The sequence below is a fragment of the Chaetomium fimeti genome (assembly GCF_033439085.1).
Source record: "Chaetomium fimeti strain CBS 168.71 chromosome Unknown B0H64scaffold_1, whole genome shotgun sequence".
NCBI lineage: Eukaryota > Fungi > Ascomycota > Sordariomycetes > Sordariales > Chaetomiaceae > Chaetomium > Chaetomium fimeti.
The window spans coordinates 2452895-2475655 of record NW_026944329.1 but is presented as its reverse complement, the minus strand read 5'-3'; the positions used below and the strand labels follow the sequence as shown (position 1 = coordinate 2475655).

Here is a 22761-nt window from a genome sequence, read left to right as displayed (position 1 = left end):
TAGCACAATACGGTAACCTGGTAGGTAATTCGTACGATATTCAGTGGTCGACGCGAGATGTATGCTCATTTCAATGCCCAAACTCCGAGTAGGCTCCGAGTAAAAGGACGAGATTCAGGGGTAGCGTCAAAGTACTATGTGACTGAGTACACTTCTTCATACAGAAAATCATAGTCGTGACAAACTTGTAGTCAAGTCAGTCAATGTGGAAGCACACCTTCAGGGGTTGCTTCGATCCTGTTCCTAACCTAAGGAGCCTAACTAATAAAATGAACTAAAATGAGTATTATTACCCGTTCATACCTCCCGCCAAGCGCGTATTGTATGTGTTTTCTTGGTTGTAAAGGTTGTGTCCCAAGATGTAAGGTAAGCTATTCGTCAAGTCAGCCATCCTCCCCCCCTTTACCCCTTATTCTTACACGGGAGGCCTTGCATAGCGATTGGGTGAGGGAGAACCCCTTAAACGGTCCAGGCCTTTCCCTAACTGGCCACTCGTACCCACTAATCCACAAACTGTCGAAACCCGAACTTCACAGGGGAAAATTTTCGGGTTGGGCTGCCTCCTCGACATCAGATGCCAAGCGGTGAGCCTTGAATTTTCTTCGCCAAACATCTCACACTCACACAACATTCCTTCTCGACCCGAATTACGATATTTGAACACCATGGACGCCAGCTCGGAGCCACAACAACGTGATGCCCTCGCGGAAGGGCGTCGCATTTACATGGGCAACCTGCTCTATTCGGTGCAGCCCGGCGATGTCGAGGATCTACTTCGCCAGTCTGGATTTGCCGAGTCATTTGAGAAGTTGCACATCTCAATCGATCCCGTCAGCGGCAGGAACCCGGGCTATTGCTTCGCCGAGTTTACCACCCGTGAAGAAGCGGACCGGGCTCTGGAGGCCCTCCCTGGCAGTTCGCTCTTCAACCGCCAGATCAAGGTCGGGCCGTGCAATCCCAAGACCCCTTCTCAGTCGCGCGGTGGCTGGGGCAGCAGCCGGGGTGGCGACCGCAGCGACGGCCACAACCCAACTTTCCAACGATGGGGTGACTGGAAGGGCGAGGACTCTAGGCCCGCGCGGCGCGATGGGGAGCAAGGCCCGTACGCCGCCGCTCGCCACTTGGAGGGCAGGAGTCAGCGCCCCGTGGACAAGGCTCAGCTTTACATCGGCGGCCTCGGCATGATGATCAACCAAGAGCAGCACGATGCTGAAATGCAGGATATTCTCACAGGCTTTGAGTTGTATGTGACTAACCTCTCCCTCGATCTTGTAGCAGACGAAACTCACAAATCTCTAGCGTCGCTATCGGCAAGCGGATCACACCGCGGGCCGAGACCCGGGCGACTCCGGGCAACCACCATTACTGCTTCGTCGACTTCAGCTCTGCCGAGGAGGCCGAGAGGGCGCTGCAAGAGTTGAACGGGAAGCCGGTAGAGGGCGGGAACCTGCGGGTTTCCGTTCCGAGGAGCAAGGGCCCTGCTTTTGAAGCCAACGGGACCAACTACGGCTGGTCCCGGCAGTCTGCCTCGCCTGCATCGGGGAGGCGGCCGGAGAATGGGCAGGAGGGGCAGGAGAGGCCGGAACGGAGAGAGCCGACCGAGAAGCAGAGGACCATCATGACCTCCAATAACTGGCGGTCAAAGTAGAGTAACTGAGGTCTGCAACGTACCTCACGAGAACTCTGTGTCGAGGCATAGGCACATGCCTGGTAGCCCTGTCCACCTTGATTCCGCATGAGCCCCAACACTCTCTTGACTGAAAGTGAGATTGGGAGCGAGACAACCAGAACGGTGGGTGAGAGTGTTTTGACCCTGTCGCTCGGCATGTTCGGGGGCCAACCCCAGAGCACGAGATCGTGGAAGCGGCAAACCGCTTTCAGAGAGTGACAAGATGGGCAAATATCCAAAATCCTGCTTCCATTCCTCGGACTGTGGCTGTGTTCCGGCCAGTATTGACCTCTCATTGCGGACGTACATACAACCAACTGATTTCAACACCCCCATTCGAACCGAGTTTCTAGCGACGTGTTTAGCAAGCCAGGAAAGTCCTCTCGAGGTCAGCGCATCTTAAACAAGAGGGCTGGAAAGGAGCAAGCCAAGCCACGACAGAAGCGCCGACTACCAGCCACGCCACGAAACTAGACCATTACCCAGGTTGCGCTAGCCAAGCGACAGCAGACACCGAGGTTCGCACCCAAGGTGGCGTGAGCTTAGAACTATGAAACCAGAAGAACAACACCCTCATACCAAACCGGCAACCGCAGGGTCATACCGGTACCCTAGGATTCCAAATTAGAGAAAGACCAAAGAAGCCAACTTTTCGCTGCCAGCAATGCTTCCGATTCCATTGCACTCCATCATCAATCATCACATTAACATATCAACGATCAAAAAGCCTCCATCCAACTCCTCCAACAAGCAACTAAACAAACAACCGCCTCCATACCTCTGAGCAACAACACCCCAACCCCCAACCCTTGAACAACCCAACACGTCGCCCCCTAATAGCCCAACACCCGAACACCACATCCCTTAACAACCCAAGCCCAAACCCCTTAATACCCGAATACCTCACCACGCAACCCCTTAACAACCCACCACCCCCACACCACCCCCCAAACCCCCTACCTAACATGGATGATGGAAATAAAATCACAACCCCCCACAAACCCGCCTCGCCGCCCCCTCCAAATACCCCCTAATCAGCAGACAATCACACCCCGCATGCCGCGCCAGCAGCTCGTGCTTGAGGCGGACGACCTCGTCGCGCAGGCGGCCCGCGCGGGCGCGCAGGGCGCGGTGGCGGGCCGCGGCGGCGCGTGCGGCGGCCTCGAGCCGGGCCGACGCCGCCTGCGTCTTGGCCCGGTAGCGCGAGGCCGCTGCGCGGTTGCGGTTGCGGGCGGTGGTGGTTTGGGCGGGGTTTTGGGTTGGGGTCTGGGTATGGAAGGGGGGGGTTGGGTTGTGGTGGTCGTGGTCGTGGTGGTGGTGGTTACCTGCTGATGGTGTGGTTGGGGGGGTTCGTCGGCGAGGACGGGTTCGTTTTGGGGGGTTGATGGTGGTGCTAGTGGTGGTGGTGTCGCTGAGGTAGGAGGCGTCGGGAGCGTTGAAGCTCAGGGCGGTCGCGCTGTGTGGGGGGGAGGTGGTGTGGCTGCTGACGTCCGAGGTCGGGACTCTTCTCAGCAGCAGGGGAGTGAACCGGTTTCTCGGGTGATCGGCGTCGTAAAGGTCCTTCGTGAGGATCGGCGATTGTCTCGGCTTCCTTCCACCCCATGTCTCATCGTCCCCGCTTCTTCCCTCGCTACCGAAGTTATATCCGCTCGTCGACTGGACCTGGTAGGGCCGGTGCCGGGCCAGATCGTCGTTCTGCCAGTGCGTTGGCAAGAAGGCAACGGGGGGTTCGGCTTCGGCTTGTTGAGGAGGGTAAGCCGCGGTATTGGGCGGTGGGATGGTGGTCACATCAACTGGTACCTGGCGGTTGTTGGCCGTGACCGGTGTGCCGGCGTCCCACGGCACCGAATTCGGTCGAGACCAGGCTGACTCGACGACGCCGATGTATCCGAAGCTCGAAACTTGGTGCCAGTCTCCTAGCTGTGGAATGTATTGCTGACCGGCCACAGTTGTTGAATCTAGCGTGGTTGGGGCCGTCGCGGACACCCCCTGGAGCCATCCCATCGGCATGGATGATAGCTGTTGGAATTGGGCCATGGACTCAGGATTCCGGCTCTGTTCAAGCGTCCAGCCGGCAAGAGATTGTATGGCGTCATGGGACGGAGGATACGAATGAGCGAGAGAATCAACCTTCTCGGTTTCGAACCCTGGTGGTCGCAGCTGTGGCTGTTCCATCGTGGAGGGAGTCTTAACACCCTAAACACGCCGCCATGCTTCCCAGACAGAGAATGCGGATGATTGAAGGCTAGCTCAGAAGTGGATAGAAAAAGGCGGGAGACTACCTCACCCGGAAAGATTCGAAAACAACAGAGATAACGAGGAGCCCGATGGCAGAGATTGCTCGACGGCAGTGGCACCGATAACTACCTCGCCAGCCCAAACAGCACTTCCAAGCCATGGCATGCGATTACTAACCGTTGAGAATCTTTGAGGGTCTGGCCATTCGGATACCAGCCCCAAACTCGGCGGGATCCAAGGAAGTCAACCAAAGGGTTGCATGGCAGGCTTTGCCGACTTGCCGTATTGGCAGCGGCGTCTCGGGTCTGATTGCCTTTCCACAGGACAATATCAGTTCTGGCCAGTCACCCAAGCCTCAAGGATGCAAAGCATGCAAAGGCAATGCAAGCCCAGAGGCAAAATATGCATGATGTTCTCAACGCAGGCGCAGCAGGCAGGCACGCAACGGTAGCACGCAGGAAGGAAGCAGGTTCAGGCAGGCAACTCTTGGGCTTGTTGTGGTGGGTCCATCCCACTGCGGGAAGGCACGAGAGGATGAGATTGGCGGTTGGGGATCGGCCGGAGGTGATTGGCCCGGCATGCCAACGATGGTGGTTTTCCTTGTCCCGCTTCGGCGCGCATGCTGCGAGGTGCCAGTGTCGCTCCTTCGTAACTGAAATTGAGGCCATGAGTGCGATGTCCGATACCTCGCCTCAAACCTGCATCCCCGGAATCGAGCTAGCCAGATCCGAAATTTATTCAAAGCAGTTCATTCGCCATCTCGAGACCCCAAGGCCGGGTACGGTTCACGGTGAAGCAGGTCTAGACGTTTCGGGGGAGGGGGTTACACGAAATCGAGGGTCGAGATGCACTGCCACTGATGCAGCATGAGTGTAGAGCATACCGTCCAACGAAAGCTCGGAGAGCCCGGGGGAAGAGATTATACGTAGGTAATCAATACAACCACGCCTCCGACATCGCGTCTCGCTGTTGTTCTTGTGTGTTGGCATCAGATTGGCTCCGGTGCCTGGGAGCTATCCTATCTAACTTTAGAATTCATTGCCATCCCCTCCCCAGATCACACCGGTCGCACTATGACCACGCAACGGTGCATCCCTTCTCATGCGACTCCCTTGCCAATTCGATGATCCTCAGTCCGTCCCTCGATGTCTCCGGCTTGACAAAGATCTCCTCGCGCCCGAGAAGTGCAGCCGATACATTCTCATAGTACCCCCGGTACCACCCCGGAAGACTGGGGTACTTGCCGACATACTTCTTACTCTCCTCGTCAAACCGCTGGACCTTGCCGTCAAACTCGGTCGTGGTGGTCAGGGTGCCCCAGATGCGCTCGTCCTCGACGCCGATCTCCGGGCCCGTTGCCGGCTGTCCGGGGGCTGCGATGCCCTGGCTTTCTTGCGGGCAGGTCCCGAACTGATTCCGTACGTTAGTGTCGGGGGCCAAGAGGGCAAGACAGAGGTAGGAATAAATAGGTACCTTCAGATAAGTGCCCTTGTTGCCTCGGACAAAGAAGCGCAGTTGGTCCTGCATGTGCGTGACGACCGCTGTCTTGACCGTCACCAGCAGGTTCTTTTGCTTGCCGGAATACTGCAGGATGATGGTGAAGGTGTCGTCGACGTCGCTGTCAACGCCACGGTTTGACCGAAAGAAACCCGTCACCGAGGCGGGGGTTCCAAACAGGTACAGGGCCTGGTCGAGGGTGTGGGTGCCTGGGTCGGTCAGTTCCAGTAATTCGGCACTTCCGGCAACTAAAGAATCTTACCTAGCGCAAACGTCATGCCCTGACCCGGGACGTACTCTTTCTTCGTCCAGCGCGAAATCCAGCCCGGGTCGGGGTAGTCAAAGTGGATGTTCGCCTCTAGTATATCACCGAGAGCACCGTTGCTCGTGAGATGGTGCAGGGTGCGGAAGTCGCTGTCAAATCTTCGGTCTGGGGGGTGGTGTCAACACAGAAGAGACGTTAGTGGTCGGAAAACGGTCTACTGACTTTGAAACACGGTCAAGATCTTGCCCTTCTCCTTGGCCAGCGCGATCAGTCTGTCTGCCTCAGCACTGGTGTTGACAAAAGGCTTCTCGACGACGACTGCAGTTCAACATATCAGTTTTGTGATTCAGAAGTAGTAACTCGGCTCTCTCTACGTTGTCTTACTCACCATGCTTCCCAGCAAGTAGAGCCTTTTCAACAAACTCCTCGTGAGTGCTAGTGCATATGATGACAAGCTCGATCAGCTCGTCGGCGTAGAAATCGTCGGCTGTCCGGTAGTGCTTTGCCTGGGGGAAGTCGATAGTACAATGACCCCAGCGCGGCGTCTCAGACGGGTCACTGGGAGGGGCTGCCCGCTGTAGGAAGGCATAGACCTCGAGCTCTCGGTTGGGGAGAATGAACGGGAGGTGGAAACATTTCGTTGAGAAGCCGTAGCCTACGATTCCGACTTTGATGGGCGCCATGGTCTACTAGGCTGGTGACAGTGGTGGTCGTTTTCTCGCTTCTCAAAATCAAGATTCAAACGTTCTTGAGGGGAATCGTCTTGATTCACTTATACCCCTCGACGGCGGTTTATCATCCGGCCATTGCGGAGCCTCGAGTCTTGCCCCTCAGATATCTCCCGTTTAACCGGACCGGACCCATTGGTCACGTAGTTCATGCCATTCCCCGAAGAGGAGGTGCTGGGTCATTGGAGAGGCATGAAGAGAGACAATTACTAATAATGAAGCAGAAAACTCACTCGACTCGCGATCTGAAGCTCGAATCCATGATGGTATTGATTGTTTTTTGTTGAATTTATACAGTATGAAAGGTAACTCCCTGCAGGTATTGTATGCATATCCCGTTCCAAACCCCCTATTCCCGTGATAATGACCGTCAACGCCATCGCAATGCACTCATTACTAATAACCACCCCAAGGGCCAAACCCAAGCCCAATCCCCATCCCCTCCCTTCCAAAATTCCAAGTCCCTCCCCATCAAATCACTCCTCATCCCCATCCCGCTCCCACAGACTCAGCACCCAATTCCCACCACAATTCTCCGCGATGCCCCACCGGCCGCCGCACTGGCGCGAGCACATCCAGTCGGGCGCGCGCCGGCTCGCCAGCACCGCCGCCGTCGCGGTCCCGCAGTAGCACTGCACGGCGACCTGGGTGCCAAAGTTGCGCGTGCGCCGCCCGTCCGACGTGCAGTGCTCCGCGCACGCCTCGTTGGTCATGTTCACCGACGACACGAACGCCTCGGGCAGCACCCGCACCTCCGAGTCGTAGTAGCACCCCAGGTGCGTCCACCCCGTGACCTGGATGTTGGCGGGCGCTGGTGGCGGTGGGATGTAGCTGGCGTTGGGGATGCTGGTGGAGGTGCTGGAGGGGTTGGGGTTGTCTGTGGCGGAGGAGGAGGGGAGGTTGCTGTTGTTGTCGTTGTTGTTGTTGTCATTGCCGGCTGCGGAGTTGGTTGCAGTGGCGACGGCCAGGGGGGGGATGGTGTTTTCGAGTTTGGATATTCTGGTGCCCAGAAGGGTGCCGACTACTATCAAGGCGGCGATGACGAGGAAGAGGACGAATGATAGAATGATGATGGGGAGTTTGGGGCGGGAGCGGGAGGTCCTCCTCTCGCCGCCGAGGTCCGAGGGTGGTGGCCCGGACTGACCCGCGTATGATGGACCCGGTGATGTTTGACCCGGGTATGATTGACCCGGAGATGGTTGACTCGGCTGGCTAGCTTGACAGGACTCGAGTTTGCGCAAGAGGTCAACATGATCCTCGGATGATGGTTTGCTCCACGGAGGCAACGCGGCTCCCTGAGGATGACCACTCCATACAATCAGCGAGCCCCCATTGTTCCGCTCGCGGTTCGGGATGGGGAGGTTCGATCCCTAGTGGGCTCGGTGTCAGTCTCAAGAGGCAGGTCACATCCAGAGTGAGCTTTCTTACATCGTCGAGTCCGTGTAACATGGTGCCTGATCAGTGAGCGAAATAAATTGATGAACAGGTAGTAGCCTAGAAGAAAGCGAAGCGAAATGCGATTGACTGGGCCAGACCGACATGTTTAAGGATATGGCGGGCTTCACGAGACTAAGCTAGTGGCGTAGACCAGGCATCCGTAGGAGATGTGCCTCCGTTCGGTGGGATTCGCCTCGATGACCTTGAACCAAGTAAACCAAGATCTGGGCTCCCGCGTTGCAGGGTTGCATCCTTGGTATTGAATCCGCCGGTGCGGCACGGCGCGGCTAGTTCCAAGGTTGTCACACAAGCGCTGCCCCTGGCCCCCTTCCAGCCCCTTGATAGGCAGCAATTTCATCTCACACAGCCCATGCCATTCTTCAAGAAGAGCAGCGGCGCAGCACCGGACGGTTTCCACCTAACTAGTGAGGTCGTACTTCTTCTTCTCGGCTATACATAGCGCGTCTAGCCCCGTCGATGCTAACTCAAAGTTCACAGACGAAACTCAAATAGTCCCCAGCATGCAGCTTCACTAGCAGAACTGCCAAGATACCAAGATACTACCTCAGTGCCCGAGTCTTCCGAAACCCGCAAGCAAGGGGCACATTTAAGCTCGGTTGCAGCAGAATCTGTTTATCACCGGCACAGTCCCTCAAATAGCTGACAATCCGGAACCCGCCATGACTGGCTACTGGTTTCAAGAGGGTCTGAGCGTTTGGCAATCTCATAGTCCGAGGTCGAGACGTCCAAGTCCGAGCCACGTGCGGTCCGAGGATGTGATGCCGAAACCACGCTCAGTACAGTCAGTGCTGCGTAAAGTCAAATTGGGACTTGCAAGATGTTACTGCTTTCGAACACGTCCTTTGTTACCGCTGACCGCTTAGAAATAATTGTCAATCTATTATCGAGGGATGTGGCGCCAACATGAGCCCTGCCCCTGCCGTGGCTTGACCGGCAAGCCTCGAGCAGGAACACAAACCAAACTCCCGGCTTCCTGGTAGTTCATCATCTAATATCCCAAACTCTACTCCGTGGATCGTAATCAAATTACTCTTTTGTTACACCCGCCGTGGCCGGTTCGTGTCCGCGCCTCGGAAACAAAAAAGAAAACAAACCGGACCGGAAACATACCAAACAAAGCCTCCGAAGAAACTATTGCAACGCTGAAATTGTAACGCCTGGAGGACCGTCTTCTTCCCGACGCCAAGCCAGGGTATAAAGACGAAATAGTAAGAAGAGAGCAGTAATAGAACCTGTAGTCAACGCCGGAGTCCAACACGAAAGCAGAAAAACATCCGTCCCCACTTACAACTTCATGCACCAAGTACACGGGTTACTACCCCCTCGAGTGTATGTATGTAGGCCCCCCAGCACCCCTATACCCCATCTCCTCCTCCCCTCCGCCCCCAATGTCACAATCCACCCCGAGCCTCCTCCCCTCCTCGTCACCCACCAACACCCCATAAAAGTACCGCCTCCCCATCTCCCCCACCCTCCGCGCCCTCTCCTCCCCATCCAACCTCGACACCCCCGCAAAGTCCGCCAACATCCCGCTCCGCGCGACATACCACAACAGGCCCGCCACACTGCGTGGATCAACAGGCATGGGCGGGTAGCGGACGGCGAAGGACGCGGCCAGCACGGCGAGCAGCAGGCCCAGCGCGACGCAGCTCAGCACGGCGCAGACCGTCGCCGCCGTGCCCGTCTGCGCGAGGTTGAAGGGCACGTTGGAGAGCACGACGGGGAGGAACTCGGAGAGGGCCGCGGCGAGGGATACGGCGAAGAGGAAGGGCTGGCGGTGGCGGATGGCAGAGTACAGGCCGGAGAAGGGGTTGGTTGGGGGGGTGAAGAGGATGGAGGGGCCGGGGGGTTGGGTGCGTTGCGAGAGGAGGTGGAAGGGCGTCATTGTGCTGACGCCTGTGATTCACGGGTTGGTAAGTGGTGTCTGAGAGGGATGCGGTAGGTAGGGTAAGGGAGACTTACTGAGGAAGAAAGATTGCCAGCAAAAGGCGATGATGACGCCGATGATGGCAGACACGAACCGCACACCGAAGTGATTGGAGTTGAGGAAGAGCCATAACCGGCCGTTGTCGCGGACCCCACCGCGGTAGTAGGCGTGGTAGTAGATGATAAAAACGAGCAGGGCCAGCTGGAAGAGGATGAACGCGATCCGCCACGGATACCGCAGCGTCATAAACGGCAACTGCTGCTGGCGTCGACTGCCCCGTTTACCCCCCACCACCTCATCCTCATAAAACCCCTCCTCACCCTCACCCACACCACCACCCTCCCCCCGACGAAACCCCTCCCCCGCCTCATCCACCAGCACAATCCCATACTCCTCCCCCCCACAACCCTCCTCATCCCCCCTTCCCCTCCTCCCACCCCCAACACAGCCCTCACCCCCCCACCCCCCGCCAACGACGCAACCCCCGCAAGAGACCACGGACTCGCCCTCACGCCGGTAACCCACCCCCCCACCACCACCACCCAGCCCACAACCCCCACCAACCCCACCACCACCACCAACACGCCCACCAACACATACGCCGGCGCGACACTCACCCCCAGCGCCGGCGCGCACCCCGCGCTCGCCGTGTTGGCCCAGCACGCGCCGTGCAGCTTGAGCCCGACGGCTTCGGCAGCGAGGGGCGCGGCGAGGGAGGCGAGTGCTACGGCGAGGGTGGTGAGCAAGGGGATGGGGTGGTGTGGCGGGTGCAGGAGGAGGGTGAGTGGGGTGGTGAGGGCCAGGAGGCCGGTGTGTTGTTGGAGGAGGGGGTGGGTTGCGGGGGATGGTGGGGTGGTGGTGGTGAAATGATGGGAGGTGGTGGGGGGGTGGGTGAGGGATTGGAAGGGTTGGTAGAGTTTGGCGTTGAGGTCTAGGATGCGGAGGGGGATTACGAGCGCGACGCCGAGGAGGGGCGGGAGGAAAGTGCCGAGGAAGATGTCGGCTTCGGTCCAGCGGTAGGTGCGGGTTGAGGAGATGATGGTGGGGAGGGGGGTGGAGGTGGTGTGTGTTGCGGTGGCGGTGGAGGTGAAGGTGCGGGTGGTGGGGGGGAGGGTGGAGAGGATTGTGCTGGGTGAGGGGGTGGAGGTGATGGTTCGTACGGTGCCGGAGATGGTGGTGAGCCGGGTGGTTGGCGGGATGGTGGTGGTGAAGGTGCTGAGGGAGTCGCCGGATGTGGACACGACGGTTAGGGTGATGGGCTCGGTGCCGGTTGGGGTCGTGACGACGACTTGAGTCGTCAAGGTGCCACCAATGGTCGTGGTGAAGCTGGTTACTGGTGGAGTGGTAACCCGGGTGATGGGGGTCCCATTGATGGTTTCCACGATCGTCGTTGGTGACGGCGTTACGGTGATAACCGTCGGGGTACCGCCCACGTTGGTCGTGATGGTGAAGGAAACTGGCCGGACCACAGCCCCGTTAACAGTCGTAACCACAACTTGCGTGACCGGTGTTCCCCCGACGATATCGACAGCAGTAAGCGTAAGTGGTTGACCGGCAGCGGTCGGAGTAGTGACAACCACTTCTGTGAACAACGTTCCTCCGGCTTCTCTGACAACCGTGTACGAGACGGGTTGGAACGGCGGTCCAGAAGGCGTGGTAACAAACACCTGGGTGTTCGGCGTACCCCCAACATTTCCGATGATAGTGCTGGTAATAGATTGGTCCCCCATAATCGTGGTGACGACGCCCCCTTGTACCGTCACGACGGTCTGAGGAGGCGGGGTCTCGACGATAGTGCGCTGGGCGCCATCAATGACCGTCACTACAGTCACCGGGTCCGGGTTGTCAACGATTGTCACTGGCGTCCCGCCAACTCTAGTGACCACCTGGGCTGGCACTCCCGCCGTCGGAGTGATGACCAAAACAGTCGTAACCACGGAACCTCCCACTCGCGCCACGCCCGTGCTAACCTGCGGACCAACAACCTGGGTCACAATCTTGTTTGAGGGGCTGACAACCACGACAACAGGTCCTTGTGACTGCACAACATCCACGGCGCTCCCTTCGATAACTTCCACGCCCGTCACCTTCACAGGGTCTGGGGGTTGAGTCACCGGCACTTCCTCTGGTGGGAAGACCGTTCTGTAGTAAGTGATAGTGACCTCCCCAACGCTGGGTATGACGACGCCGGTGATGGTGCTGGTTGCAGTAACCGTTCCGGTGCTAGTCGCAGTTGACGCGACAACGCCGACGGTCTCGGTATCAGTCACCGTGATAAGGCTGATGTAGGTGTGCGTCGCGGTCGACACGGGCATGCTGGCCTGGGTTCCATTGGTCGTAAAGTGGGAGTAAAACGTCGTGGGGCCAACAATGGTCACGCTGGACAACCATTCTGTCTCGAGTGTTGTGTCGGTGGTGAATATGATCGTGTGGACTGACGTGAAGACCGACGTGTGGGTGACTGTTGTTATCGGCACGGTAATGCTGGTTGTGAACTTGGAAACCGAGGTAGAGATAGGAATTAGCCGGGCGCCGCTTGGGAGGCTGGCCGTTGTGCTCGTGGAACTTGAGGTGGTCGACGAGGATTTAGTAGCGGCAATCTGTAAGTTAGGCACAGTGCTGTCACCGCTTGGTGACGATGAAACAGACAGTGCCCGGGTCGTGGCCTCTGGCAGGGTTGAGATGCGTATCGAGGAGAACGGAGGGATGGGTTGCGTTGTTGAGAGTCGAGACGTTGAACTAGACGAGGGCGGAGATTGCGTCGAGATATACCCAGTAACAAAGGGGGGCGTTGGTAGTCGGGAACTTGTTTCTGTAACGCTCTGGGCCAAGACCCTCATCTGCTCGTTGGCCGTAGAGCTGCTTCTTGGTGCCTGTGAAGGGATGGTGGAGACAACGGTTGAGGATGGAGTGGGGGCATCAATCGTCACTTCACCCTCAGGTGTTGACGCGTCGAACACAGCTCGTGCGAACCGGACAGGCTGTGTGGCATTGGGATGAACGCCCAGTATCTGGACATTGCTGTCCGAGTTTGGCATTTGCCTCTCGGCGACGATGACCAGCACGATGGCCACGAGCAGAAGTGCTATGACGGTACCGATGAACGGCCATCGCAGCGCCGTTGGCTTGTAGTTCGGGGTGCTATCCGATCGCCATACAGGCGATTTTCGCCCCCTTGTATTATTACCATCCCGATGTTCCTGTTCGTCATGGTCCTCCGTAGGCTGCAGAGTGTAGGAGTAGGCGGCCCGGTTGTCTCCTGGGCGGATTAGGGGTTGTTGCATGTTTCTTGATTCCACCGCCGTGGGACACACCAACGGGTGCTAGGATCTCAGTTAACGTTTGGTTCCTGCCGTAGTTAAGTGCCCATTGGTACGAACGGTGACTTCCAACTGCTTCTTTCGCCCGCTAGAGTGGGCACCAGTGTGTTGCTGTTGCTTTCGTCGACTTCCATATGAACTAAATTGGGACGCAGGTGAGTCTACAACGCTGGGCACCAGAGTCCTCATATCAGGCGTACGCTGCCTGCTCGACCGTTTGGACAAGTCTTTTAAGACCCGAACGGTTGCAGTGCGGCTGTAGTGCGGCTGCAGCGCGGCTCAAGCCAATCCTCACCGTCCATCTCCCGTAGCTTTCCTCCGACCTCTTAGCTGGCGCACTGTAGCGGCGATGGCGGTGGCTGCGGCAGGGCTGAGGCCAGCTAGCAACGCTGGGTAACCCCACCATCGTTTCGGATCTCCGTTGCCACATTGGGATTGGTGATGGGTGGTGGTGACCTAGCCATGGTGGGTAGCACAAAAACGAGACCCAGTCATGTTGTTGAGACCGTCCGCTCTTGCAAACCTTCGGACATCACGCATGTGCAACGCTAAAGCGTCTCGACGAGTACGCTAAGGGCCCTTTTCTCCGACGAGGTGGGCTTGTAAAATTCCCGCGCTTGGTTTCTGGAGACTTGGCTCACTTAGGGCTGAGATGTGATTGTCACTGTTGAGGGAACCCGTCCCAAAGCTGCAATCGAGGGGGGTTTCCGGAACGGTGTGTCGATTTCGCATCTTTGAGTAAGAAAACCGTTGGTCTCACTGGCCGTTCGTTGCATCACTTGTTCCTGGCTGCAACCGTAATCGGTGTTGACGTTGTATGCCGCGTGATGGGCAACGGCTTGGCATTCGGCATTCGAGAGCTACGGGCACCTTCTTCCCCCCTCCAACAAGAGAGCTTGCGGATACCAAAACACCTGACGGCCGGGGACTAGAAGCATTATTCGTGAATAAAAAGCGCAGACGAAACGCCCCAAGGATGGTATTGTGCTTGTTGTTCCACGTCCGAACCACCCATGCCCATGTACATGTTCCTCTAAGCCCGGTTTTCCCCCATGTCAAGATCGAAATCGCTTTCTGGATTCCCACTGCATGGCGGGCAGGGCCATGCAAGGCCAGCTTCCGGAGATCCGAAGCCATGTCCCCATTTCGTCACCCCCAACTTCCCAAGCTGCGAGGCGCTTAGAACACGAGGGCAGCACCCTTGGTCTTCTTGTCACCACTGTATCCGAGTGTCAGAACCGGTCCGTCCGCATGCTGGCTGTGCAAAGTGGGTTAAGAGAGACCGCCGATCCGCATCTGTGGTGGTAAGAGAGGTCCGTAACGTTGGGTCGGTCGCCAGTTAAGGTCGCTCGGAGTGTGTGCCTCAACCCTCCCGTCCGCAAAACAGGGTCGATTATCCGAAAGCTGCTGCAAACAAGGGCGAGGGGACAAAGCCTCAGGCCAGTGTTGTGCGACAGAACTGGAGCAGAATTGGTTTCCCCCCCCCCTCGTCAATTCTGACCCTTCCAATTGTCGGGCCAGGCATCCTCGCCGCCCCCCATCAAGTCCCCCATCATCCCGAGCGCGGAATCGGCTGTGTAGCTCGGTCGGCCCGGATGCGCCACGGTTGGCGGGTCGTCGCAATCGAACGTCGCGGTCTCGGGTATCTCGGCGGTCTCTCTCGAACGAAAACATGATGCACGTCGGGGGGAACTTACCCAAGCTCGAAGTGCTTGCACCGCTTGAGCGGGAGCTGCTTCTTGGTCTTGCATGACGAGCATTCCTATCCAACCCAGTTTAGCGACTCCTGCCCCGCATCCAAACTTTCGCAATGGGGCTTTATCTCACCAGCCGGAGGACGACCTTCTTGGTGGTCTTCGCCTTCTTGTGGAAGACGGGCTTGGTCTGACCACCGTAACCGGACTGCTTGCGGTCGTAACGGCGTTTACCCTGCGCGAATGCTGAGGCCTTGCCGGCCTTGTACTGGGTGACCTTGTGGAGGGTGTGCTTGTTGCACTCCCGCCCCTTGCAGTAGGTCTTCCTGGTCTTGGGAACGTTGACCATTTTCGCGGTTGGATCCGGTCGTGATGTGGTGAGGGTGGTGGTCGTGCGGTGTCGTCGGTCGATCGGTCCCTCTCTCGTGGGTTTTCGCGAATTTGGAAATTTCGGCCAGGGCTACCTGCGTGTGTGGGCGCACGGTTGAAAGATGACCCGTGCCGCCAACCGGGCGAGGTTCGGCGTAGCCCCACTAAAACGGCCATGCAACAGCTCCACTTCCCGCAGCGCCCAAGATTCAAGATGCCAAGCTGGCCATCAACAACTGGATTTAACTCGCACACTTCAGTGCCGCTGTGTCTTGTGCCGGAAAAAGTTGAATAGTTGATACATGTCTCATTTTCAGGCGATACCTTACGTGTCGATTGAGGAGACGGCAACGGCCCCCGGTTTGCCTCGCAAGCAAGCCATTTCGGCACCACGCAGCCTTTCGGCCGGGGCCTGAAAAAAAGAGCGGCAGAGCAGGCTCACAGCCAGGGCCCAAGGTGCAGCCAAGTTGATGACGGAGCCTTCTATACGAATGAGCCTCACTCGTGTTCAACGTACCTGGGTAGGCGGGTGCCGATGGGTCTCATGATCCACATGAACGACGTACCCGACGAACTGTTCTGTTGGAACTGAACCCTATCTGCGCCCGACGGGAATCAATCCCAGATCACTTCTGAAAGAGCAACCCTTGTGCGACTGACACTGCCGCTGTTGTTTTGAAATAATAACAGGGGTTAAATGTCTCGCCCAATCAAGCAAAGAAGCTGCAAGTGGGCGGCCCAGTCGGGCCACAGCAGGGCCAGCACCCTTGATCAACAGGGCGCCTGGTTGGCGTGCGGTTCGACCGCATCTCGCCTCGTCAGGCTGTGTGAGCAAAGTTGTGCTTTAGCTCATGCGCGGCGACCGCAGCCCGGCGGAACGGAGACCTTTAAAGGAGTTGGTGGTCAACACATTCTCTCAACCATTTTGACCCGCCATGGCAACTTAGTGCTAAGCCATACTGTACTTTCATCTGCAATCACCGCGGGACACGGGTTCCCATTGAGCAGTTGGCGGCTGGTGCCTCACGCAGCTTGATGTTCCGCCGAAAAGGCAAAGCTCTCACCCCATGGCACCACCCGACTCAACCCCACATATGCTCGTCCTAGAGTCCTGTAAGTCTCTTTCCACGGCTACTAGATTCACAAGAAGGTTGGTATGGGGTGGGCTGACTGATCGTAGTACCGGGAAATCGGTGGGAGCTGAATCCGGTGGTTTTCTCTCTCGACGCGGTAAGTTTGAATCCCACGGCCCATTATGGGGATAGCCAGAAGACCAGACTAACCAGCCCTTAGCTAAATAGGTTGCCCAAGCAATGCTATATGTGAGAAAATTCAACTTTAGTCATTATCCCCCGTCCCTCGTGACTGAACGGCCCAGTTTCCTCAATGCAGACCACTATCCAACCGCGGACGGGTGGCGCCAGAAGCTACTCGCCCATTTTAACGTGCCTAAGTTCGTGGCAAACAAGACGTGCTTCGACGTCAACGGCTACTTTGGGAGCAAGGCAAGCTTCGACAACCAAGTAGTACCCGCCGCCAACCATGTTACGAGCCACAGTAGGCGCCCCGACCGTTCCCGCCGGTATTCTCGAAAGCTGACGACGCAGCAACTTGGTTTCGCTTCCTCTTGAAGATGGTGAAGAAGGTGGAGAAGGACCCCCATGACAACGGCGAGGAATATGTGGAAGAACACAAAAAGAAAGACTACAGGTGGTTCGAGATGTCCTTCTTCACCCGCTGGGACTATCCGGACTCCTCCCAGGTTCTATGTGTCGACGTCCCACCAGATCTCCCATCGGAGCTGAAAAAGCTTCTAGAAGCACGGCCTGAGCCCCCCGACTTTCGAGACCCCTTTGCTATGCATGCCGACCTCGTGGATCAAATAGTTGTCCATGCGGACGTCTCGGTTTGGCGCGTACGAGACCCCGTGCGGCTCCTCGAAAAGGCAAGAAAGAAATCGTCCCACTGCCTGGCACCATACCGTGCTAACCGATGTCAGACCCGCATGCGGACTGGTGCTATCTTCGGACCCATCCACGAGATGTCCCGCCACGCGATTCACGCATCCGAGATTCTCGAGGCCAGTATCGATACACTGAAAGAAATGCAGCACTGCCGAACTGCGATTCAACAAAGATTACACCCCGATCTAGGCGAGACGTACAGAGAGCAGGCTAAGGACTACGCTCAGTTCCAAATCTCACTGGTCAAGGCTTTGAAACTGCGGTCTGATTCCAACCAGGAACGGCTAAAGAATGAAATCAACCTGGTACGTAATGTAATAAGGACTCGTGCAATGGCAAATTGGAACTCACGCGCAGTGCCTAGGCCTTCAACAGCCTCGCTCGCCAGGACAACAGTGTCATGAAGTCGATCGCGCTTCTGACCATGATCTTTCTACCAGCGACCTTCATCTCCGTAGGTCTTGACAACTTGTATCCGTTTTCCTATTCTAACTGCTTGTAGGCGCTCTTCAGCACCACTTTCTTCAACATGAACGACGACGATGGGACGTGGCAGGCATCGGATAAGCTGTGGGTATATTGGGTTACGACCGTCCCGGCCACCATCGTCATCGTGGTGCTGTGGCGGGTGTGGCTTGCTAACAGCGACGCCATCACTCGGTTCATGAAACAGCAGGTCAAGTCGTTTCGAGCGCAGTGGAAAAGGTTAACGACACGGAGGGTGCGTTCACAAAGCGCGCCCGAGAAGGCAGGACAACCGTGAGGTTTAGGCAAGAGATCTGAGGATTCACTGAGTAGCCAGGTCAAGTCATGGAAGCCGTTTAAAATTGCAGTGTTAAACGGGAGTTAGTTTCTAGTCTAGATAATAGGGGTCTACTACACGGCCGTTGCCGATCTAAACGCAATGTCTTAAGGGTCTTAGATGCCTTTTACACCACCACAGCGGGCGCATCCGCCCCCGTAGCCACCGGCCACGGAACCTCCATCCCCTCCATGGCGCCCCTCAACAAGTCATACCTCGACACGCGCGCCGCGGTCAACGACTCGAACCAATTCCCCGAATCCACCCCCTCCACATTCGCCTCGATCACCTCGCCCACCGTGACCTTACCATGCGTGCCCGCCTCATCCTCAAACCCAAACGCCTCAGCCGCCCTCCAATACTCCACCGGCACCGTCACCCCCTGGGACACACCGACCCGCCACTCCCACGGGCCCGGCTCCCTGCTAGCCAACGACATCCGGCACATCACCACCACCCCGTAGTCCACCGGCACCACCACCCCGTCCGCGCCCCGCTCCCGCCTCACAAAGTTCTCCACCGCGCCCACGATCACCGTGCCCGGCCGCACCTTCAGCAACGCCTCGCGGTGCGCGGGATCAACCTGCAGCGCGCTCACGGCGCCCAGGACGCGGTTGAAGGCGCCGCGCGGGCCGGCGCTGTCGTACGGCTGCTCGCCGACGCCCGACTCGGCCGGGATCTGGAGGTGGGTCAAGGAAGTGATGTGCGACGGCCGCGTGGCGGCGAGGTGGCTGGTGAAGAGGGCGGTTTTGGAGGCGTTGGCGGTGGGGATGATGAGGAGGACGTCGTTGGGGTTGGGGAGGGAAAGCCCCACGTCGATAATGGGTTCGGTGGTGATGGAGGGGGGAATGTGTGGTGTGCAGAGGGCGATGGCGTCGGGCGCGGGCCGGAGGGTTTGCTGGAGGAGGGTGCCGTCTCGGGGCAGGGCCGGGTCGTAGAGTCGGTTGTTGTTGTCGGGTTTGGGGTCCGAGTTGGGGGCGGCGGCTGTTGCTGCTGTGGATTGCGACATGGTTGCTTGGTTGGTGGGGTGCTGGATGGGTGTCTTGTCGGTTGTGGTTTGCAGGTTGCTGGTGGGATGTTTGAGCTGTTGGGTTTAGGGATGGTAACCACGTTTTAAAATGTTGAAGAGCCTCCTAATTAATAGAAAAGTTATGCCTTTGTTCCATCGACCTCAAAGGGAATGATAAGTGCACCTTGAATGGATATTTATTGCATCTCGAGAGGGACAAAAGGATAACTCGGTGGAACAATCCAGGCCCAGTCTGTTGGTGCTTGGGACAGCAGGCATATCCGTTGGAGGCGCAGCGACCCTGCATCCAGCCGTTGAGTTGGGCGGAGGGATGAGGCGTCTTGCAAGGTAAAATTCACGGCTTAACAACGCATCGTGACCCCACCAGCTGACCATCATCCGATTCATTTGATATCTTGCCTACTGGATTTGAGAATCCCGAGATGCAAAGTCCTGCTGCTCGAGTCACGAGCGAAATACAAGTGCCTAAAGTACAAACTGGGCAAACTGGGTCCCACCATAATATTCCATGGGCAGGCGCCAACAACACAAGCAAGAAAGAAATGGAAACCGCGAGACTAAAAAGAGGGGTTTTATTGTCTATTCTACCACCCGCTTGCGACTTAGGGCAGGTGCACCGCCCTCGAAATATCAAAAAATCCACGAGCTCGAAAAGAAAATCAAAAAAGTCAGGGGTGAAAAGGTTCCCCAAACTTGTTTCGAGAAGCCATCGCCGCATGCATGCGTCGACCCTTAATTGCAGGTGTCGTCTGGTGTTTCGGCTTTCTTCAGCGACGCACAGGCAATGCGCGCACCACTGCCGTCGTGGAACACAATTGACCGGTTGCCGATGTAGCCTAGTTGGATGATGTTCATGGCTGTGTACTTGTCGTTGAACCTTGAAAATCGACCGAGTAAGTAAACCCATCCTCGTTCTCAATAAGACCACGTGTATGTATCACTCACTCCTTCATGACATCTGGCCCGGCCACCGTGCCGTATTTGCCCGACAAGTCACCCACTTCGCATGTCTGGGGCATTGTGTTCAGGCAGGGGGGCGTGTCCCCGCGCACGTACGAGTCGAGATGGCCGCCCGTCTCGGTGCAGTTGCCGCTCTCGGGGACGGCACGCAGGTGGACATGGTACTCTAAACAAGGTCAGAACACTTCCTGCAAGCTTGGTCTGATGGTACGTACTGTAGGGCCCCTTATCCACCACCAGGCCAGTCACGTCGATGGTATAGTTGATACCCACGGTGTGGGCGACCGCCGTGACGGTGCCTTTGACGGCATCCGAGTCAAAGGTGGCAATCCATGTCTCTCCGATCACGGGGTTGTTCTTAACCTCCTTTGCGTCCCCAAGAGCTCCGGTCGTGGTGTTGGGGCCGGTGACCTGGCCGAGAGCCACGGCTGCGGTACCCAGGACGGTAAAAAGAGAGATGAGTTGCATTTTGATCGGTTAATGATTTATGATCTGGATTCGAGTGAACAACCGGGTTCCTGGGATCTGCAGAGCCGCGAGAGCATACAAGTGAAGAGAAGGAGATTAAATCAGACATTGCCGGCCGCCTTTATAGAGCAAATCGCAACAGCCGTGTCTACGGCGAAGCATCGCCGCCCATTATCCCGGTTCGCTAGAGGACGGTAGACAATATCGAATTGGGGGTCCGAGAAGAGTTTACCGACGTCCGCCATCCTTCCCGTTCGATAAGCCTGCCTCGTCTCCCGGCTGTATGGGTAAGTTGCCCGAACATGGAGTGCCAAGCAGGGGCAGACAGTTGTCGTGGGACGAATAGGATGAACTCTATCTCGCCAAGGGCATCATGTTGATTTAACACTCGGTCTGCGTAATATATACAGTCACACAGCATCCCGGACGGCGGACTCCCACGGAAAAACACCTCGATCATCTCGACCTGGAAGAGGAAAGTTTGATCACTAAGCGGGCCAGGTGCCGGGACGCCGAGACCGTGAACGACGTGGGGAATCTCTAACCGAGCATGTCTGCCACATCAGCCGCGCCAACCCTGGATCTCGTCCAAGGTAAGGACGTAGTCACTCGTGTAGATCTGCGGGTTGTCAGTTCCGAATCCGGTTCGCGAGTGATACTCTAGACGGAGGAAATCTCACCTTGTTCAAGTTCTCCGGCGAATTCCAGTCCGCATTGTTGATAAAGGTGTCGCCCCAGACGGCGAACCAGAGCCAGTGTGCCTCATAAGCCTGCAGCTGATCCGGGAGCGGCGCTGCGCCAACTTCTGAAGCGGCGATCATCTTCTTGTCCTTGCCCAACTCGATGAGCTCGTTGTACTGCGTCGACATAGGCTGCGAATGATGTCAGTATGTTCTCAACCCCTCAACGCAACCTCCCCCGACCAGACTCACCCCATTGCCCTGGGCATACACATCCGCAGACAGGATATCCACCGTCTCATCACCCGGGTACCACGTCGGCGCCAGCGAGTTCCACACCCAGATCAAGTTATTGATCTCATGGTGAACCGTCAACCGCTCATACAGAATCCCCCACAGCTTCTTGGCCGGCTCGGGCCCCTTAGCCCCCCACCAGAACCAACCACCCTCGGCCTCATGCAGCGGCCGGAACAGCACCGGCACACCCGCCGTCTGTAGCCTCTTCAACTCAACCGCAATAGCATCAATATCGCGAATCAGCAGCGTATAGTTAGCATTCGTCGTCGACGCCAACGCGGCCTCCACATCAAAATCCGTCGCCTCAGTATAAAACCCGCTCCACCACCGCTGCTCCTCGGTATCGTACAACCCGGTCGGCGCATTCCAGTGCCACAACACGGACACGATACCCCCCCGCTCGTGGTGGGTGATGGCCTCCTCGACGGCCGTGCCCACGGTGCCGCGCTCGACGCGCGACGGCGAGTAGTCCATCAGGTCGACCGACACCAGCGCGGGCGTCTTGCCCGTCTGCTCCGCGATCCAGTCGGCGTAGGAGAGCTCTTGCTGGCCGGAGAGGATCTGCTTGCCGTAGATGGAGCGCAGGTAGTCGTAGAGGGCGACGGCGTCGGCGTTGGCGGCGGTGTTGACGAGGGTGGGGTTGATGTCGTGGGCGGGGCGCGGGGCGGAGGGGGTGAGCGTGATGGAGTCGATGAGGTACCTGGGGGTGGGTTGTTAGTTTGGGTAATGTGAGGTGGGTGGGTTGTGGCGGGTTGCCCCGGGGTTGAGGCGGTGAGGGTTGTGACGTACCATCCCCAGTTGGTGGCGATGTCGATTGTGTTGTCGCCCTCGTTCAGGAGCAGCTGTCCGCCGGCGATGTCGGCCCATGTGTCCGCGGCCGGGAACAGCACCTCACTGCTCGCTCCACCGTTGAGGATCACCGAGGTCCGCTTCTCGCCGTAGATGGCGGCAACGCGGATGTTGAGATCATACAGCTGGGTGGTGGCGCTGTCGACGGTAAAGGTCAACTTGTCGGTGGCATCTTCGAAGCCCGTCACATAGCCCGTGCCTGAGGGTGGGGTTAGTACCACTGTCCGAGTGTGTTTGGGTAGATGCAAGCCTCACCAGTGAACCCAGTCTGAGCTGTGTCGACGGTTGTTCCGCTCAGAGTGGCATCTTCAGCCTCGAATGTCCGAGGACTAGCACCACCGCCGCCGGGAGCAGGGCACGAAGGAGCCGCACTTGTGCCCGCGGCGAAGGCAACGACTCCGTAGAGCAAGTATTTGAGAGCCCTGGCCATTGTGGATGTCAATCAATCCAGTGTTGCCGGTACCGAACTGAATTCCCAGAAACGGGGGCCAGGAAGGTATTAGTAGTGCGGACACCTTTTACATAAATCTATACATCAATAACAAC

General features: G+C 57.4%; 10 protein-coding genes across 10 annotated transcripts; 2 read left to right on the top strand and 8 right to left on the bottom strand.

Moving 5' to 3' along the window:
* Positions 1–522: 522 nt before the first annotated feature.
* On the top strand, positions 523–1660 carry B0H64DRAFT_18950 (uncharacterized protein). Its single transcript, XM_062799037.1, has 2 exons — positions 523–1243; positions 1300–1660. Exons 1-2 carry the CDS (start codon positions 666–668, stop codon positions 1646–1648), a joined length of 927 nt encoding a protein of 308 aa, XP_062664091.1. The 5' UTR covers positions 523–665; the 3' UTR covers positions 1649–1660.
* A 952-nt stretch (positions 1661–2612) lies between these two features.
* On the bottom strand, positions 2613–4048 carry B0H64DRAFT_18952 (uncharacterized protein). Its single transcript, XM_062799039.1, has one exon. The coding sequence runs from the start codon at positions 3842–3844 to the stop codon at positions 2654–2656; it is 1191 nt and encodes a 396-aa protein (XP_062664090.1). The 5' UTR covers positions 3845–4048; the 3' UTR covers positions 2613–2653.
* An 829-nt stretch (positions 4049–4877) lies between these two features.
* Positions 4878–6555, bottom strand: B0H64DRAFT_18970 (uncharacterized protein). Its single transcript, XM_062799043.1, has 5 exons — positions 6058–6555; positions 5892–5987; positions 5667–5834; positions 5381–5613; positions 4878–5317 (listed from the first exon to the last, which is right to left on the bottom strand). The coding sequence occupies exons 1-5, from the start codon at positions 6350–6352 to the stop codon at positions 4979–4981; spliced, it is 1131 nt and encodes a 376-aa protein (XP_062664089.1). The 5' UTR covers positions 6353–6555; the 3' UTR covers positions 4878–4978.
* Positions 6556–6640: 85 nt separating this feature from the next.
* B0H64DRAFT_18948 (uncharacterized protein) lies at positions 6641–8008 on the bottom strand. Its single transcript, XM_062799036.1, has 2 exons — positions 7826–8008; positions 6641–7767 (listed from the first exon to the last, which is right to left on the bottom strand). Exons 1-2 carry the CDS (start codon positions 7844–7846, stop codon positions 6874–6876), a joined length of 915 nt encoding a protein of 304 aa, XP_062664088.1. The 5' UTR covers positions 7847–8008; the 3' UTR covers positions 6641–6873.
* Positions 8009–9170: 1162 nt separating this feature from the next.
* B0H64DRAFT_437732 (uncharacterized protein) lies at positions 9171–13066 on the bottom strand (the record flags this gene model as incomplete). Its single annotated transcript, XM_062806286.1, has 5 exons — positions 9171–9751; positions 9818–10175; positions 10238–12382; positions 12555–12655; positions 12718–13066. 5 exons carry the CDS (start codon positions 13064–13066, stop codon positions 9171–9173), a joined length of 3534 nt encoding a protein of 1177 aa, XP_062664087.1.
* A 796-nt stretch (positions 13067–13862) lies between these two features.
* B0H64DRAFT_381240 (60S ribosomal protein L42) lies at positions 13863–15270 on the bottom strand. The gene is made up of 3 exons (XM_062802789.1): positions 14930–15270; positions 14800–14864; positions 13863–14321 (listed from the first exon to the last, which is right to left on the bottom strand). Exons 1-3 carry the CDS (start codon positions 15143–15145, stop codon positions 14282–14284), a joined length of 321 nt encoding a protein of 106 aa, XP_062664086.1. The 5' UTR covers positions 15146–15270; the 3' UTR covers positions 13863–14281.
* A 563-nt stretch (positions 15271–15833) lies between these two features.
* B0H64DRAFT_18837 (uncharacterized protein) lies at positions 15834–17975 on the top strand. The gene is made up of 8 exons (XM_062799015.1): positions 15834–16278; positions 16346–16395; positions 16459–16487; positions 16544–16722; positions 16773–17110; positions 17165–17434; positions 17494–17583; positions 17632–17975. Exons 1-8 carry the CDS (start codon positions 16233–16235, stop codon positions 17890–17892), a joined length of 1263 nt encoding a protein of 420 aa, XP_062664085.1. The 5' UTR covers positions 15834–16232; the 3' UTR covers positions 17893–17975.
* B0H64DRAFT_18881 (uncharacterized protein) lies at positions 17796–19021 on the bottom strand. Its single transcript, XM_062799022.1, has one exon. It carries the CDS (start codon positions 18938–18940, stop codon positions 18059–18061), a length of 882 nt encoding a protein of 293 aa, XP_062664084.1. The 5' UTR covers positions 18941–19021; the 3' UTR covers positions 17796–18058.
* Positions 19022–19693: 672 nt separating this feature from the next.
* B0H64DRAFT_437728 (uncharacterized protein) lies at positions 19694–20389 on the bottom strand (the record flags this gene model as incomplete). The annotated part of the gene is made up of 3 exons (XM_062806285.1): positions 19694–19838; positions 20018–20087; positions 20137–20389. The coding sequence occupies 3 exons, from the start codon at positions 20387–20389 to the stop codon at positions 19694–19696; spliced, it is 468 nt and encodes a 155-aa protein (XP_062664083.1).
* Positions 20390–20670: 281 nt separating this feature from the next.
* Positions 20671–22754, bottom strand: B0H64DRAFT_18878 (glycosyl hydrolase family 26-domain-containing protein). Its single transcript, XM_062799021.1, has 5 exons — positions 22471–22754; positions 22156–22414; positions 21322–22066; positions 21070–21261; positions 20671–21008 (listed from the first exon to the last, which is right to left on the bottom strand). The coding sequence occupies exons 1-5, from the start codon at positions 22643–22645 to the stop codon at positions 20952–20954; spliced, it is 1428 nt and encodes a 475-aa protein (XP_062664082.1). The 5' UTR covers positions 22646–22754; the 3' UTR covers positions 20671–20951.
* Between the last annotated feature and the right edge of the window lie 7 nt (positions 22755–22761).

What these genes read in the sequence shown, in the direction of transcription:
- B0H64DRAFT_18837 (XM_062799015.1), top strand. Translation starts at nt 16,233, where the DNA reads ATGGCACCACCCGACTCAACCCCACATATGCTCGTCCTAGAGTCCT. An exon ending in CAACCATGTTACGAGCCACA is followed by an intron (nt 16,723 to 16,772) that starts GTAGGCGCCCCG and finishes CTGACGACGCAG; the next exon opens with CAACTTGGTTTCGCTTCCTC. An exon ending in TACCAGCGACCTTCATCTCC is followed by an intron (nt 17,584 to 17,631) that starts GTAGGTCTTGAC and finishes AACTGCTTGTAG; the next exon opens with GCGCTCTTCAGCACCACTTT.
- B0H64DRAFT_18952 (XM_062799039.1), bottom strand. Translation starts at nt 3,844, where the DNA reads ATGGAACAGCCACAGCTGCGACCACCAGGGTTCGAAACCGAGAAGGTT.
- B0H64DRAFT_18948 (XM_062799036.1), bottom strand. Translation starts at nt 7,846, where the DNA reads ATGTTACACGGACTCGACGAT. An exon ending in TGTTACACGGACTCGACGAT is followed by an intron (nt 7,768 to 7,825) that starts GTAAGAAAGCTC and finishes CGAGCCCACTAG; the next exon opens with GGATCGAACCTCCCCATCCC.
- B0H64DRAFT_381240 (XM_062802789.1), bottom strand. Translation starts at nt 15,145, where the DNA reads ATGGTCAACGTTCCCAAGACCAGGAAGACCTACTGCAAGGGGCGGGAG. An exon ending in AGAAGGTCGTCCTCCGGCTG is followed by an intron (nt 14,865 to 14,929) that starts GTGAGATAAAGC and finishes TGGGTTGGATAG; the next exon opens with GAATGCTCGTCATGCAAGAC. An exon ending in TGCAAGCACTTCGAGCTTGG is followed by an intron (nt 14,322 to 14,799) that starts GTAAGTTCCCCC and finishes ACTCGGATACAG; the next exon opens with TGGTGACAAGAAGACCAAGG.
- B0H64DRAFT_18878 (XM_062799021.1), bottom strand. Translation starts at nt 22,645, where the DNA reads ATGGCCAGGGCTCTCAAATACTTGCTCTACGGAGTCGTTGCCTTCGCC. An exon ending in ATCGCCACCAACTGGGGATG is followed by an intron (nt 22,067 to 22,155) that starts GTACGTCACAAC and finishes ACCCACCCCCAG; the next exon opens with GTACCTCATCGACTCCATCA. An exon ending in TGTATGCCCAGGGCAATGGG is followed by an intron (nt 21,262 to 21,321) that starts GTGAGTCTGGTC and finishes CATCATTCGCAG; the next exon opens with CCTATGTCGACGCAGTACAA.
- B0H64DRAFT_18950 (XM_062799037.1), top strand. Translation starts at nt 666, where the DNA reads ATGGACGCCAGCTCGGAGCCACAACAACGTGATGCCCTCGCGGAAGGG. An exon ending in ATTCTCACAGGCTTTGAGTT is followed by an intron (nt 1,244 to 1,299) that starts GTATGTGACTAA and finishes ACAAATCTCTAG; the next exon opens with CGTCGCTATCGGCAAGCGGA.
- B0H64DRAFT_18881 (XM_062799022.1), bottom strand. Translation starts at nt 18,940, where the DNA reads ATGTCGCAATCCACAGCAGCAACAGCCGCCGCCCCCAACTCGGACCCC.
- B0H64DRAFT_18970 (XM_062799043.1), bottom strand. Translation starts at nt 6,352, where the DNA reads ATGGCGCCCATCAAAGTCGGAATCGTAGGCTACGGCTTCTCAACGAAA. An exon ending in GATCTTGACCGTGTTTCAAA is followed by an intron (nt 5,835 to 5,891) that starts GTCAGTAGACCG and finishes ACCACCCCCCAG; the next exon opens with ACCGAAGATTTGACAGCGAC. An exon ending in GGGCATGACGTTTGCGCTAG is followed by an intron (nt 5,614 to 5,666) that starts GTAAGATTCTTT and finishes TGACCGACCCAG; the next exon opens with GCACCCACACCCTCGACCAG.